The sequence below is a fragment of the Cricetulus griseus genome, chromosome 2 (assembly GCF_003668045.3).
Source record: "Cricetulus griseus strain 17A/GY chromosome 2, alternate assembly CriGri-PICRH-1.0, whole genome shotgun sequence".
Classification (NCBI taxonomy): domain Eukaryota; kingdom Metazoa; phylum Chordata; class Mammalia; order Rodentia; family Cricetidae; genus Cricetulus; species Cricetulus griseus.
In genome coordinates this window covers 18,998,895-19,013,789 of record NC_048595.1, presented here as the reverse complement: position 1 = coordinate 19,013,789, position 14,895 = coordinate 18,998,895, and the positions used below count along the sequence as shown (strand labels likewise).

The window sequence follows — 14,895 nt, the reverse complement described above, 5'->3', positions numbered from 1 at the left end:
TCTGGAGGGGCAGCTATGGAAATGCACATGACAAGGCAGGTGGTTTATTTGGTTCTTTAGCGGGCACCCAAACCAATGTTGTCACGGTGACTTCCTGTTTCTCCACAGAGCAGGGGTGAGGAGAGCCTGCTTGAGAGCCACTGTCAGGCCTGGGCGGCCAGGGAATGCCTTTCTTATCAGTGCAGCCCCAGTGCTGGGCTATTAATACTTCCCGCAAATGCTCCACAGCCTGAGAGCTAGCATTCTAGCATGGAGGTGCAGAGGTGGGAGGGTGGGGCTGTGGAACAGGTGGCCTGGGTGGGAGCGATCCTGCCCAATCTCAGCAGGCAGCACCTGGGCCCTCTGCCAAACACCCTTCACCTGCAGACTAGGGTCTAGACAAGTGTGAAATTCCTGAATGAAGTCAAGCCTGGGGCAGGCATCTTCCCAGTCCCTTAAGGGCATCACACTGTCCTTCCAGGGATCCGGCTGCCCAATAAAGCAGGGCCCTGATGGGTGCCAGGAGCAAGCCCACGCTTGGAACTGTGGGCTGTCAAAGTGAGAAGGCATGCAGACAACTCCAGCCTGCTGACCTGCTCGCTTCACAGGGCACCTCTAGACTTTGCCTGGTGACAGGGAAAGGCTCCTTCAGCTGCAGTCTCAACAGAACCGACGGAACACTGAGGATTTGAATGTAAATCTTCGTTAGCCTGGCGTGGTCACACACACCTGTAACCCCAACTCTCCAGGGCTGAGACAGGAGAACCCAGGGCAGACTGCAATACACAGTGAGACTCTGTCTAAAGAAAAACCTGTTCAGGGGCTGGAACATAGCACTGTACAGGGCCTGGAACACAGCTCTGTACAGGGGCTGGAATACAACTCTGTGCAGGGGCTGGAACCCAGCTCTGTGCAGGGGCTGGAACCCAGCTCTGTGCAGGGGCTGGAACCCAGTTCTGTGCAGGGGCTGGAACACAGCTCTGTACAGGGGCTGGAACACAGCTCTTTTGGTGGAGCGCTTGCCTACAGCATAGGAAGCCCTGGTTCCTGTCTGAGCACTGCATAAAACTGGTCCTGTATTCCACAGTCATAATTTCTGCACTTTTGAGGCAGAGGCAGGAGGACCAGCCGCTCATATTTAAGGCTAGTCTGAGCTACACGAGCCTTGGATTTGGCTGTTGAAAACGCGAACGAGACAATCATACAGAGCACAGGAATTGGTCTGTGGTGTCTCCTGAGCCGTGGCGCTGCTAGCTGAAGCCCTCTCTCCATACAGAAGGGGCCGCAGATCCCAAGGAACAAAGATCTTACAGGAATTCCCTCTTCTGCCATCCATACTATGTGTTACACCAGACAACGCTTCTTTGTTTCTTTATATTGGTTATAGAAATCAATAGTGGGCTCAATCAGTAAAGGACCTATGTGGTGGAAAGAAAAAAAAAAAACCAATTTCCTCAAAATTTCCACTGACCTTCAAACCCCTGCCATGGTAAGCAAATACCAATAAACATGCATGCAACATAAATACAATAATGTAGAAATATATAAATATAGTAACAATGAAATAGAAATTGAGTAAGAATGAATACGTTGTAATAGAATTTTAACTAATATTTATTTTACCTAGTATTTATTTATTTATTTAGGGTTTTTCGGGACAGAGTTTCTCTGTGTAGCTTTGGAGCCTATCCTGGCACTGGCTCTGGAGACCAGGCTGGCCTCGAACTCACAGAGATCCACCTTCCTCTGCCTCCCAAGTGCTGGGATTAAAGGTGTGCACCACCAACAGTAGTATTTATTTTTAATTAATAGCATTTATGTTTATTTGTTTATTTGTATTAAAACAAAACAGAAAACCCCACGAGTATATTGTCTCATTTAAACACCCCCCCCCCCACACACACACTATAATTTTTATGGTTTCATTTCACAGCTGCGGACACCAAACCCTGGGAGGAGCGTCAGCAATTGCCTGACGCTCCTCCCAGAACACTCCGTTCTCATGGTCTCATCACAGCCGTGGCTTTGGGCTTCAGGGGACAGTTCATCTCTGCTGCTTTTGGCATCCACCAGGGCTGAGGCTGGGAACCAGCAGAGGAGACTTGCTTTCATATGACAGGCAGTCCATGCCTGGACTCGGCTGGCACTGGCAGCTGGGACATCTGAGGGGGACCCTCCACACGCTCACCTTGTAGTTCTTGGGTTTCGGATTCCGAGATGCCGTCTGCCTTTTCTTCCCCAGCCCTCAGTCTTCTGTACAGCTGTTCTATTTTGGTTTTGAGACAGGGTTTCATGTAGCCCAGGTTGGCCCCTAACTTGCTATGTAGTTGAGGGTAACCCTTAACTCCCGATCTTCCTGCCTTCACCTCCCAAGTGCTGGGATAACAGACATGCTTTGCCATACCCAGCTTCCTGTGTGTTTTACAAGTAATATTTTATGGACAAAGTCCAGGTTGCCTTACTGTGCCTATTCTACGACACACACTAGGGAACTAACAGACTGTACTGAGAAAATTTTTCTTCCTACTAGGTAATGGGCTTCTTGGTGACAAGGGGGCATGCCAAGGGCAGTTTAGGGGCTGGGCAATTCAATGGCAAGGTACTTGAAGCGCAATCCTAATTAATCTTATTAATTAAGACTAATTAATTAGAGTCAGATATTAGGGGGTGAAAGCTGAAAGATCAGAGAAGCAGAGCAGCCAGCCACTAGATTTCTTACCTCTACCAAATCTCAGACTGAAAGGGCCAGACCATAATCTCTACGAATCCTCAGACTGAATGGGTCCGAGATCCTGTCTCCACCAGCCTTATATTCTTGTCTGTGCCTCCCAAGTACTAGGCTCAAAAGCATGAGATCCCAGGTTCTGGGATCAAAGGTATGTGCTGCCACCACCTGACCTCTGTGGTTAACTAGTGGCTAGCTCTGCCCTCTGATCTCCAGGCAAGTTTATTTGTCAGAGCACAAACAAAATATCACAAACAGGTCCTGGCACCTGGGGAGGGCCCTTCTGCTGTGCCATCCTATGGTGGGGTCTGCAGGAGGGGTGGGGAGCCGGGGCAGTATTTATTGCTTTGTTTTTAGCTATTGATAGTGGGGACCAAACTCAGGGCTTTGTGCATGCCTAATGAGCATGCAAGCCTGTATCTCCTACAGGCTGGCCTCAAACTCAGAGATCTGCCTGCTCTGCCTCTCCAGTGCTGGAATTAAAAGCGTGTGCAATGTGTGTGCCTGGTACCTATGCAATGTCAGAAGAGGATGTTGGATTTCCTGAAACTAAAATTAGATGCTGGGAATTGAACTTGGGTCCTCTGGAAGAATGACCAGTGCTCTTAACCACTGAGCCACTCTCTAGCCCCTATTGATGAGCTGATCGTTGTACTTTAGAAGCTCTTTATATGTGTTAGTTAAGTTTTTTTTTTTAATCACCTATGACTTTCATAGTATTTCTCCCAGTTTTCTCATTATATTTATTGATTTTTTTTTTTTTTTTGAGACAGGGTTTCTCTGTGTAGTCCCGGCTGTCCTGGAACTCACTCTGTAGATCAGGCTGGCCTTGAATTCAGAGATCTGACTCCCTTTGCCTCTTGAGTTATTGGACTAAAGGTGTGTGCCACCATGCTGGACTACAAGGTTTTTTTGTTTTGTTTTGTTTTCTGAGACAGGGTTTCTCTGAATTGCTTTGGAGACTATCCTGTAACTCGCTCTGTATGGCGTGCACCATACTATAAGGTTTTTGTACAATTTGTACAAATACAAATCACAGCTGGGTGGTGGTGGCACCTGCCTTTAATCCCAGCACCTACTTGGGAGACAGAGGCAGGTGTGTCTCTGAGTTCCAGGTCAGTTTGGTCTACACAGTGAGTTTCAGGACAGCCAGGGTTACACAGAGAAACCCTGTCTTAAAAAGCAAAAACCAAAACAAAACAAAAAAAACACAAATCATATTTCATAATGATCAGAAAATCATTTTGTTTTCTGTAAGACTTCATGGGGAGGTTGGACGTTGGTGGCACACACCTTTAATCCCAGCACTCAGGAGGCAGAGGCAGGCGGATCTCTGTGAGTTCGAGGCCAGCCTGGTCTCCAGAGCAAGTGCCAGGACAGGCTCCAAAGCTACACAGAGAAACCCTGTCTCGAAAAACCAAAAAAAAAAAAAAAAAAAAAGACTTAACGGGGAGATGACTCAGTGGTTAAGAGCCCTGGCTGTTCTTCCAGTGCATCTGAGTTCCATTCCCAGCACCCACATGGTCACAGCCATGTGACCAGGTTCCAGGGGATCTGATGCCCTCTTCTGGCCTCTGCTTGATCCAGACATGTACACAGTGCAGTCATGTGAGGAGGCAAAACATTCAAACACATACAACAGAATAAATAAAAACACAAAGTTGGAGAGATCAAGAAGGCTCAGAGGGTGAAGGTGCCTTGTGAAAGCCTGATGATTTCAATTAGATCTGATTCCCGCCATGGAAGGAAGGAATCCATTTGGAAGGTTGTCTCATGACCTCCACATGCGCACAGTGACACACAAGCACCCACCCACACACACTAAAAAAAAAAAAATGCAGAAACCAGCTGGGTATGTGTGTCACACCTGTAATCAAAGCACCCATTGAGGCTAGCCTGGGCTATGGTGTGAGACCTTATTCTGGGGTGGGGGTGGAGGTGGGGCTCAAAACAAAATTTACATTAGCAGATATTATTTTTAATCTATATCGTTCTCTCTTTTTGTAGATCTCTCTCTTATGAAAAACCATGGACCCCAGTTTGTGTTGGCGTACTACTTCTGGTCACCGGGCCTTCCCTGGAGCGTGGTCAATATACCAGGTGTATCTGCTGAAGAAAACTGACTTCCCTCTCTCAGAACCAGCAGCTCTCAAAGGCCAATCATTCCTCATAGCTCCTCACTCATGGTGGGACTTCATGGCCACCTCTTCCCCCACACTGGGATTCTGTCTGGCTTGAGCTTGTGGAGGTCCTGGGCCTGTTCTCACAGTCTGTGCCTTCATCTGTGCCTTGGTCAGCTACATCTGGGAACAGTTTCCTTATCCTCACTCACTACCTCTGACTCTCTTACATTGACAGATCCCTGAGCCCCGACGGAAGGGCTGTGGTATAGATATCCCATTTAGAGTCACTACTGTAGTGACCATTGTGGGTTTCTATATTGATTATCATCTACTGCAAGAAGCTTTTCTGATGAGAGTCAAGCAATGTACTGCTCTATGGGTCCAGTGGTCAGTCGCTATGAATTATTTTATCGCTATGGTATCTCAGCAGGATAATAATAGTGGGTTTTCTCCCAGGGCCCGTGACCTATCTTGGTTCAGTTTCCAGGAATAAGGATGTTATAGACATAGCACAGCTTCCCAGTGAGGAATCACTCCACACACTTAACAGACAAAAGAGAAGCTCTCTACTAAAGCGTGGGTGACCAGGGCTCACGCCCAAGTGAACAGATGATGTCACTAGCTTATATACACCTTAGGCTGATGCATTGCACATACACTGTATTCCTTAAGTCTCTTTTAGGTCCTGGCTTCAGGTCACACTTTGGACAATTTAAACAGAGACAGGAGCCTGTGAGTCTGGCCACTTGGGCAGATGGAGATTTAGACAGCGAAGATATTGCCACAAGTATTTCTTAAGTACATATGCCAACCTTGTTCTTACCCAATAGTTGTTACCCAATGTCGTCTTGCCCACCTGGAAGAATCATTCTTTTTCTAGAAGACAAGTGGGGGCTTTATGGGTTTATCGCCCGCCAGGACTTACACTTACAGGACTTGCTCTGTCCCCTCAAGCTGCCTGTTAGAAGCATGTTCTTTGGTGATGTGCCTGAGGGCTGGGCCATCCGTGAACAAACATTCACATCATAGCATAGTAAACTTTGCTTATCTCTAACAGGTTTGGTTAGCAGACTGCTTATCGTTGGGGTAATTTGGGGGCAGCGCTCTCTTAGCTAAATTCTACTTTCTGCTGCTTAGTGCCACCTAAGCAAATCTATTAGTAAATCCTTTATAACATCAGTTCTATTACTTTGAGTTTCTTCCATGTCAAGGAGACAGGAACATATTTAAATTGATTAGTTAAGGAAGGCGTCCAGGGAAAGGTGCAGCTCAATTGAAAAGGACTAGACTATTTATTAAAACAACTTTATAGCTAGGTGGTGGTGATGCAAGGTTTTAATCCCAGCACTTGGGAGGCAGAGGCAGCTGGATCTCTGTGAGTTTGAGGCTGCATTGGTCTACAAAGTGAGTTGCAAGACAGCCAGGGCTGATACACAGTGAAACCCTGTCTTGAAAACCAACCAACCAACCAACCAACCAATCAACCAACCAAAGGAACAAACAAACAAAAGTATTATTTTCCTATTTATTTATTTTATCGTGGCTGGTGTGGGAGGGCATGTACATGCACATGGGCCCGCGTAGGCAACTGTGGCAGTCAGTCCTCTCTTACCATCCTATGAGTTTGTGGATAGAATTCAGGTTATCAGCTTTGGTCGTAAGTGCTTTTGCCTTCTGGGCCATCTTGCCAGCTCTATTTATTTGTTTTGAGACAAGGTCTTACTCTGTAGCCCAGGCTGAACCCAGTTTACCATGACCCCCCCCCCAGCCCTGAGATTATAGGCATGAGCCACCACATTTAGTGAGGAACAGATTTTTGGTTTTGTTTTTTGAGACGGGGTTTCTGTGTATAGCCCTGGCTGTCCTGGAACTCACTTTGTCAACCAGGCTGGCCTCAAATTCAAACATCCACTTGCCTCTGCCTCCCAAATGCTGGGATTAAAGCCAGGCACCACTACTGCCCGGCTAGGAGCAGACTTTTTATGTTTGGTTTTTTGTTGTTGTGTTTTTGAGACAGGGCTCTCTATGTAGCACTTGCTATCCTGGGACTTACTATGTAGACCAGGCTGGCCTCCAGCTCACAGAGATCCACCTGCCTGCCTCTGGACTGCTGGGATTAAAGGCATGTTGTACTATGGCCTGGCGTGTTGCACATGGTGCTGACTTTTTTAGGAAGAGAACACAGCAACATAGGATGCTTCCTGGCATAGTGCTCAGTCAGGGAGAAGATGGTCCTTGGGGGCTGGAAGGTCAAAGTCACGCCAGTTTTCAGCAAAGGGCTTTCCCTGTCCCAGCCTCACTCCTCTTCTGAGTGTAGCTGTACTTTTCCCTCTACCTGATGTGGGATGTCCTTCTGTGTGCTTTGAAATTGTGTTGCTTTTTTTGGTCAACGAAAAAAGCTGTTTTGGCTTATGGCAAGAAAGAATATAGCTAGGCAGGAAATCCAAACAGATACCGAGAGAAAGAAGGCAGAGTCAGGGAGATGCATGTAGCCACTGAAGGAGGAGGATGCTGGAACATTACCTGTAAGCCACAGCCATGTAATGATATGCCATGCCCGCATGGCCTGGGACGAGAATCTGCAGAAGGTGTCGGGATTAACAACACAGAGAGCTGGCTTGGTGGTAAGAAGGCTCATTATTTTTATTTTTATTTTTTTTATTTTTTTGAGGACACATTCCATATTTTATTTACATTTCAAGACTAACTTTAATCTCAGAATCACATATCCATTCACCTATTTCCTTTTTGTTGACTTCACTTAAAACTTCTAAGAATGTTTTATTAAACAAAGACTGTAAACAATTATTTATCATGTCTGTTACATGTAACAAACAGGAACAGCTTTTAACAGAGAGTCATCAATACCCAACATCTTTTTATTATAAATACAGGTATCAAAACAATCCTGAAGCAATTTTTGATGCTATAGTAGCCAGCACCCACATCCACACCACTTCAAGAGTTAACACAATTGTGACTACTCATTATACCTACTACTTTAAACAGCTCACTGCAGTCTAAGGATGATGGATAGGGCATGCCATTTCTGTTCTTCCTTCTTGAGACTTTACTTTTCAGAAAGACAAAGGTTTCCACTGCCATCTGACACTCCTTTGCCATGCTTTTGTCTTGAAAACCAGAATTCAATTTTGAATATTTCAGGTTCATGTTTAAATGACAGTGCTTTAAGAAGACAAAGAAAAATTGTGCTGCACTTCTGTTACCTGAAAACATAATAGGTGTACATATATTAAATATATTCTTACAACTCTCCGGATCATGTTTACCAGCTAAAATTCTTTTACTTAATGTGTGGGTATTTTGCATGGTGATATTTAATCAAGACATTAACATGAGTAGAAGGTTGTTGATTTAAGACAAGTTTGAGATCCACTAAAATCAGTTGTTGTATGTCTGTCCTTCTGGTGGTTGTGGAAGCTTCCTATTTTCTTTGGACATCATTAAACATCTTAGCTCTTGAAGTACAACGTTAATGCTATAGAAATTTTGCCATTTTGCTAACACTGGTATGCTTCGTGCATCCACCATTCCACTGGAATTATTGATTCCATTCATATTAATTTTTGTTACAAATCTAACTGATGGAGGAGCTTCTGGGTATTTAGATCCACATTCTACTTTCAGGCTATATATTCTGTTTTCATAGTTTGTCCTTGGTGGCCCAATAATCATGCCTGTCCACCTTGTAAGTGTCATGTCTTCACCATCTTCAAGGCCCCAGCTAACCGTACCATCACCTACTCCTTTCTGTCCTTCTTCAAGTTCTTCCAACAAGCGAAAATTCGGAGGAACTTTAACTCTTGGTCGTAGTTAGCTCTGACCGGAAGAACACTGATGTATTTCCCCGAGGTAAAACTGCTGAAGATTTTACTATCTATGACAAGACTTAATCCGTATGAAAAACATCCACTCCTCAACCTCTTCCATTTCTATGACCCAGATTCAATAAAAACTGTGGAGACCGCCATCTTCTCCTGCTCCCACTATTTTTATTTTTTCTGGGCTGGTTTTAAACCAAAAGAGGGAGGGGGAGCTCAGGAAGAGGCCGTTAGTCTCAAGCCTGGGTTCAGGGCATGGTCATGGTGTTCTCAGAGGGAAATAACATTCTGCTCCAGTAAACATGTTTTGCAATGGCATTGGGGGTTGTTGGGTTTCTGCCAGGGCCACTTTGTTCCCACAATTACCCCTTTTTTGTTTTATATGAAGGGTCCCTGTCTTAGGTCACATAGGCTTTCCTGCCCCTTACCCATCATTGGAGAGCCCTGATCTCCTGTCTTAGGTGGGGCGGTGTCCCATGGGTTGCCCGTCATGGGGACCCCTTCATCTCCTGTTGAGCATCTGTAGCCAAACCATGGCTACCGGGAGAACCATGGGTGAGGCTAAGTAGGACTTGTCTATGTTATCTGTTCATTTGTTGGAAGGTCCGCCAGACCTTGCATAGTGCAAATAACCCTAGACCGGCCAGAAGTACTCCCATAATGGCAAAGGACACAGCGCCTCCCCATCGCTGCACCCAACCCCCTACCTGGGTCATGGCATTCCACCACCCCTCGCCTGAGAGTGGAATAACCCTCATCTTATTAATTTCTACAACCTGATGAGCCAAAACATTGGTAAAACTTACAAAAGAATCATTCCCGGGTCCAGCCAAATATGCATTCAATCTGGACACTCCCATAGAAACATTTTTTACAGGAAGCAAAGTAACACAGGCAGAATGATAAAAGTATGAGCAAGAGGCTTGTTGTACTGTCCATAAAGCATCAATTTGTTCTTGCAAAAGAGCAGTCTGCTGGTTTAAATTAAGTAAACCAAACTGAATATGGGAATTTAGGGTATTCTGCATGGCCAGGGCCTCGCTGACTCTGCCAGCAAGGTTATTAACAGTCTCTGCATTGGAAGCGGACTGAGCAATGGCAACAGCCACAATGGGGCTGGGCGGCTGTGGTCGCTGAGATGGCAATAGCGGCAACAACAGCAGTGGTGATCTCGAAATCTCTTCTGGTCCAATACAAGATGATTTCTTCCCGGGTATGGTGGTCTTCCACTACCATGGGAGCTAGGAAGGGATTCGGACGATCAGGGCATTGGCATTCTCAGGAGGCCAGCAGTTACTCAGGACACAGGAGCTGGGAGAACAATTGAGAGATTCTGCCCCTCCCCCCATCTTCAGTCCCATTCCATGTAACAAAGAAAAAGGGAGATAGCACACAAGCCTTACTAAAATTAACCTTTATTGACGTCTCGAATGCTTGGGAGGCATTCCAGCTGGCTGTTGCATTAAAGGCAAGGCCTTGCTACAACATAAGGGGGCGGGCATCGGTGCAGGCCCGAGGCCCACATAAAAACGTCCCAGAGAAGGTGGGGGTCACTCCCGTTCTTCTCCGCGGTCGGAAGCATTCTTAAATGGTGGTTGGTGTCTGAACCACCAGAGAGAATCTTCTCCTTTCAATATCCAGGGCTCTTGAGTAATGCATTCTCCCCAAAGCAAGGGGGAAGAAAGTGAATAATCCCTCCCTCCCTGCCAGCACAAGGGGCTGGCTTAGGTAGGGGGGCTTTGTGTTGAATTATTTCTCTGTTGATTAATGGGATATAGGATATTTCTTAATCCCAGCATTTTACTATTGCTACTATGGGGTGGGGGAATCAGCAATGGAGGAATTACTCAACACCACACAGTGACCTTTAAAGGAGGTGCTCGATGGCAAGTCACTACTATTCTGGATACGCCTAAAGCATATGCTACCTTTTAGCAAAAGGGTCAAATTAGATAGTGGTCTCTGTTCCAACTGTATGTTGGATGCTGCCATCCCCAATGTGTTATTGGTGCTGAAAAAGGCAGTGAACAGGGAGCTACTCTGGCTGACCAGCATCAGAATGGGTGGATTCCTTACAAGGGCCCATACTTCCCTTGCTGGTCCACTCGGTGATGTTTGGGTTGTCTTGATCAGGGCCAGCGTGAGGAGCAGCGTCAAGGTCCACAAGACGGACACACCGTTCAGGGACCCAGCTGGGCTTTTCACATCCTGGAGGAAAAAAACAACTCCTCGAACCCTAGCTAACAGGGGAGTGGGTGGCTGCCATTTTTCTGTAATCAGGTCTTTCCATCCAACCCATCCCAGTGATTGAGAGGGTTTGTTCCAATGTCTCTCCATTGCAGACAAATTATTTTTATCTATAGTCAAAAAATTTAAAATGTAAAGTATGGTAGATAATTGAGAATTGGGGGAGGTCATATATTTCCCCCCCTTTTTTAAAGATTTTATTTATTTTAAAGATTTTATTTATTTACAACATTCTGCTTCCATACATATCTGCATATCAGAAGAGGGCACCAGATCTCATAATGGATGGTTTTGAGCCACCATGTGGTTGCTGGGAATTGAACTCAGGACCTCTGGAAGAGCAGTCGGTGCTCTTAACCTCTGAGCCATCTCTCCAGCCCCTATTTCCCCGTTTTTATTTTATAAAAATATTGTTTAAGGGTGGCATGAGTGTGTTCCACGATGGCTTGTCCTGTAGGGTTATGTGCGATGCCAAATGAATGATCAATATGATGTTCCTTGCAGAAGGCTGAGAAACGATGACTAGTATATTCGGGGCCATTATCTGTTTTTAAGATATCAGGAACACCTATATAGGCAAAGGCCTGTAAACAATGAGAGATGACATCTTTAATCCTTTCTCCAGAATGTAGAGATGCAAAAACCACCTTAGAATATGTATCCACAGAAACATGCATATATTTTAATTTTCCTGCTTGAGGCAGGTGGGTGACATCCATTTGCCAAAGATTGTTAGCCCTTAGGCCCCAGGGATTCACCCCCTCGTTGGGGGAAATTATGATAAGGGGCACAATCAGGGCATTGAGAAGTAATCTGAGTGGCAACAGGTGAGGAACAGCTGGTATGAAACTTAAGGGAGCGTGCATTTAGGTGGCACCACTCATGAAAGCTGGCGAGCGTGTTGTTCCTCTGTAAACATGACTATTGGGGGTCGAGTTAAGGAATCAGCAAGCTGATTGCCCTGGGCAAGGGGTCCTGGGAGGCCTGTATGCGCACGTATGTACCCCACAAATACAGGGTGTATGTGCTGCCAAATGAGATGTTGGAGCTTAACTAGAAGAGAATGAACTTGAGAGGTGGAAAGAACATATGGAGAAGTCTCTAATGGCTTTACAATACTAGCAACATAAGTGCTGTCAGGATATAAATTAAAAGGTTCTTTATCAAACAACTGGAAGCCCATTAGGCAAGCAATCAATTCGGCAGCTTGTCCCATAGATAATTTCCTTTGTACTTGGGAAGAAACCACCACTGCAAAACCCTTGGAGGAGCCATCTGTAAATACTGAGCGCACCCCTTGAAGGGGGGCCTCCTTTATAATCTTAGGAAAGATTACAGGGTGCTGCCTAAAAAAGGACAGCAAGGGGCTATTTGGGGAGTGGTTATCAAATTTGGCTCCCGTAGATGTGATAAAGAGTGTCCATCCATCATGAGAGGTCTGTAAATAAATACTCAACCTCTTTCTTGTCATAGGGGAGAATGATCTTATCAGGAGGCTTTCCAAAGGTTTGGACGCTAAATTTATGTGCTTTCTATAACAATTGTAATATCAAATCATAATACGGGACACAACCTTCTTAGGGGAGGCTGACAAGTGGATCCAATATATAGGGCCATTTTGCCAAAAAACAGCGGTGGGTGAAAAACTGGAGGAAAGTACAACCACAGTAAGGGCTTGTCCATAATCAGGCGCCAAAGATGGGCTTTTCCAATGCTCCTCAATAGCAATTGTATGGCTTCCTTGGCCTTCACGGTAATTTGTCTGGGAGAGGTTGGAGCTGAGTCCCCAGGAAGAATATCATAAAGGGGTCTAAGCTCTCCTGTTTTAATGGAAAGAGAGGGGCGGATCCATTGAACATCACCCAAAAACCTTTGCCACCCATGGAGAGTCTTCAAATTTGAACAATCAATTTTGAGCCTTTGAGGCCGGAGGCCGGTCTGTTGGATCTGATGGCCTAGATAGGTGTAAGGAAGTTTCTTTTGAAACTTTTCTGGGGCCAAAATAAACCCATGGGCCTCCAGGAGCTCCTGTAATTTAGCAAATGCCTTAAGACACCTCTCCTCAGCAGGCACTGCCAATAGAATATCATCCATATAATGGAAAATGTAAAGATCAGAAAACTTGCGCCAGATAGGATCCAGGCAGGCAGCCACATAAGCCTGGCAATTTGTAGGTCTGTTAGATATTCCTTGGGGGAGCACCACCCATTGAAAGCAAAGGGCCCAAGTATCTAAGGGGAGGGAAGCCACAGAGCAAACCTCTCCTTGTTCTAATTTACCTAATCCTTTTCCCTGGTTCCAGCCCGTTCTCTGCATTACTTGGAGGGCCTTGTTTTTGGGCTTGGAGCCTTGGGTGATGAGGACAACTCCCATTTCTTTTAAAAGATCCTGTCCCCAAAGATTAGTGGGGAGGCCAGCCAAAACATAGGGCTGAAAATATCCTGTATGACCCTCAGAGTCTTGCCATTTTAGAATTCTGAGGCTCTTTTGTGGGATAGCCTGCCCGATTCCCTGGAGGGTGGTGGTCCCCTCTTGCTTAGGCCTGGACTCCTCCAGGAGAACGGAAACATCCACTCCGGTGTCCAAAACTCTCTTAAAGGGCTTATCCTCTATTCTTAATGTAAGTTGGGGGTGGTCTGCTTGGCCGGAGCTTCCAAAGCCTTGGTTCCCCCTTTCTCTCTGATATTTTGAGCCTCATGTGGAGCCATAGGGAGGAGGAGCAGTTGAGCAATTCGTTCCCCGGCTGGTATGGCAACAACTCCATGGGCCACTGATGTCATTATCTTAATCTCTCCTTCACTATCCTGATCTATAACTCCGGGATGTATCTGGATGCCTCGGAGGATGGTACTAGAGCACCCCAAGATTAATCCGACCGTGCCTTGAGGCAAAGGCCCATATATCCCCATAGGGAGGGCCTGAACCCCCATCTCAGGTGTTAGAATTGCTCGGGTGGAGGGACTGAGGTCCAATCCTGTGCTCCCTGGAGTGGCTCTGAGGAGGTCTGAGAGGTGAAGGGTTGCTCTGAGGGAGAAAGCGAATCCTGCCACTGCCCGGGGCAGGGGTCATTGTCCCATACTCATTGGCTCTGGGGCCCTGAGGCGAGGCCCTTCTCCAGTTTCCCTGATTGGCATTGGGAGGAAGAGGATTGCCCTCCAAATTAGTTTTGGAATTTCAGTCATTGGCCCAATGGTGCCCTCGCTGGCAGAGGGGACATAGTCTGGGTCTCTTAGGACCGATATTATTTTGAGGGCATTCCCTATGGAAATGTCCATCCTTCCCGCAGCCAAAACATGTCCTTGTTCCTACCCCCTGGCTGGATTTCCCCTTCCCTCCTTGGGGTCTGATAGCAGCGGCCAGCACCTGCCTGGCCCTGGATGAAGTTGCTATCAATGTCCCTGCAAATGCCAATGTAATCATTCAAACTTTTATTATGATGGAAGCGAAGAGCCTCTTTGCAATATTTGTTAGCATTTTCAAAGGCCATCTGCTTGATAACTGGCATTGCAGGTCAATTCCCCAAAATATCCTCTCTGCCACCTGACTAAGGTAGTCCACAAACTCATGGAAGGGTTCAGAGGCTCCTTGAAGGGTCTTGGACAAGTGGTCCCTTCCCTCTTTGGAAGGCAGCGCCTTCCAGGCACCCTGCGCCACAGTGGCCACTTGGGCATAAACCCCGATGTCATACTGCATTTGCTGTTGGATGGTGGCGTATTGGCCACTCCCCATAAGCATGTCTAGATTTCTTTGGGGTTGTCCAGCCTGTGTGTTTCCCTGGGCCGTTTGGTTTCACCTCTCTTGATATTCGCCTCGCCAAATCAAATAATCTCCACCAGAGAGAGCAACATGGCAAAGTTGCTGCCAATCTCTGGGTGTCAGATTAAGAGCCCTGAAGGACTCCACCAGGGAAATTGTAAAGGGAGCTTGGGAGCCATAGTTCAGAGTCGCCTCTTTGAGCTGTCTTATCTCATTGAACCCC

The 14,895-nt window shown here is 46.3% G+C and overlaps 1 protein-coding gene across 1 annotated transcript; it reads right to left on the bottom strand.

Moving 5' to 3' along the window:
- Positions 1–8,105: 8,105 nt before the first annotated feature.
- Positions 8,106–14,651, bottom strand: LOC100772004 (ubiquitin-conjugating enzyme E2 variant 2-like). Its single transcript, XM_035438641.1, has 3 exons — positions 14,457–14,651; positions 9,098–9,206; positions 8,106–8,648 (listed from the first exon to the last, which is right to left on the bottom strand). Exons 1-3 carry the CDS (start codon positions 14,649–14,651, stop codon positions 8,230–8,232), a joined length of 723 nt encoding a protein of 240 aa, XP_035294532.1. The 3' UTR covers positions 8,106–8,229.
- Between the last annotated feature and the right edge of the window lie 244 nt (positions 14,652–14,895).

What these genes read in the sequence shown, in the direction of transcription:
- LOC100772004 (XM_035438641.1), bottom strand. Translation starts at nt 14,651, where the DNA reads ATGCTTATGGGGAGTGGCCAATACGCCACCATCCAACAGCAAATGCAG. An exon ending in TTGTGGACTACCTTAGTCAG is followed by an intron (nt 9,207 to 14,456) that starts GTGGCAGAGAGG and finishes TTCTCCCGGTAG; the next exon opens with CCATGGTTTGGCTACAGATG. An exon ending in TCAGGGCTCTCCAATGATGG is followed by an intron (nt 8,649 to 9,097) that starts GTAAGGGGCAGG and finishes TACGACCAAGAG; the next exon opens with TTAAAGTTCCTCCGAATTTT.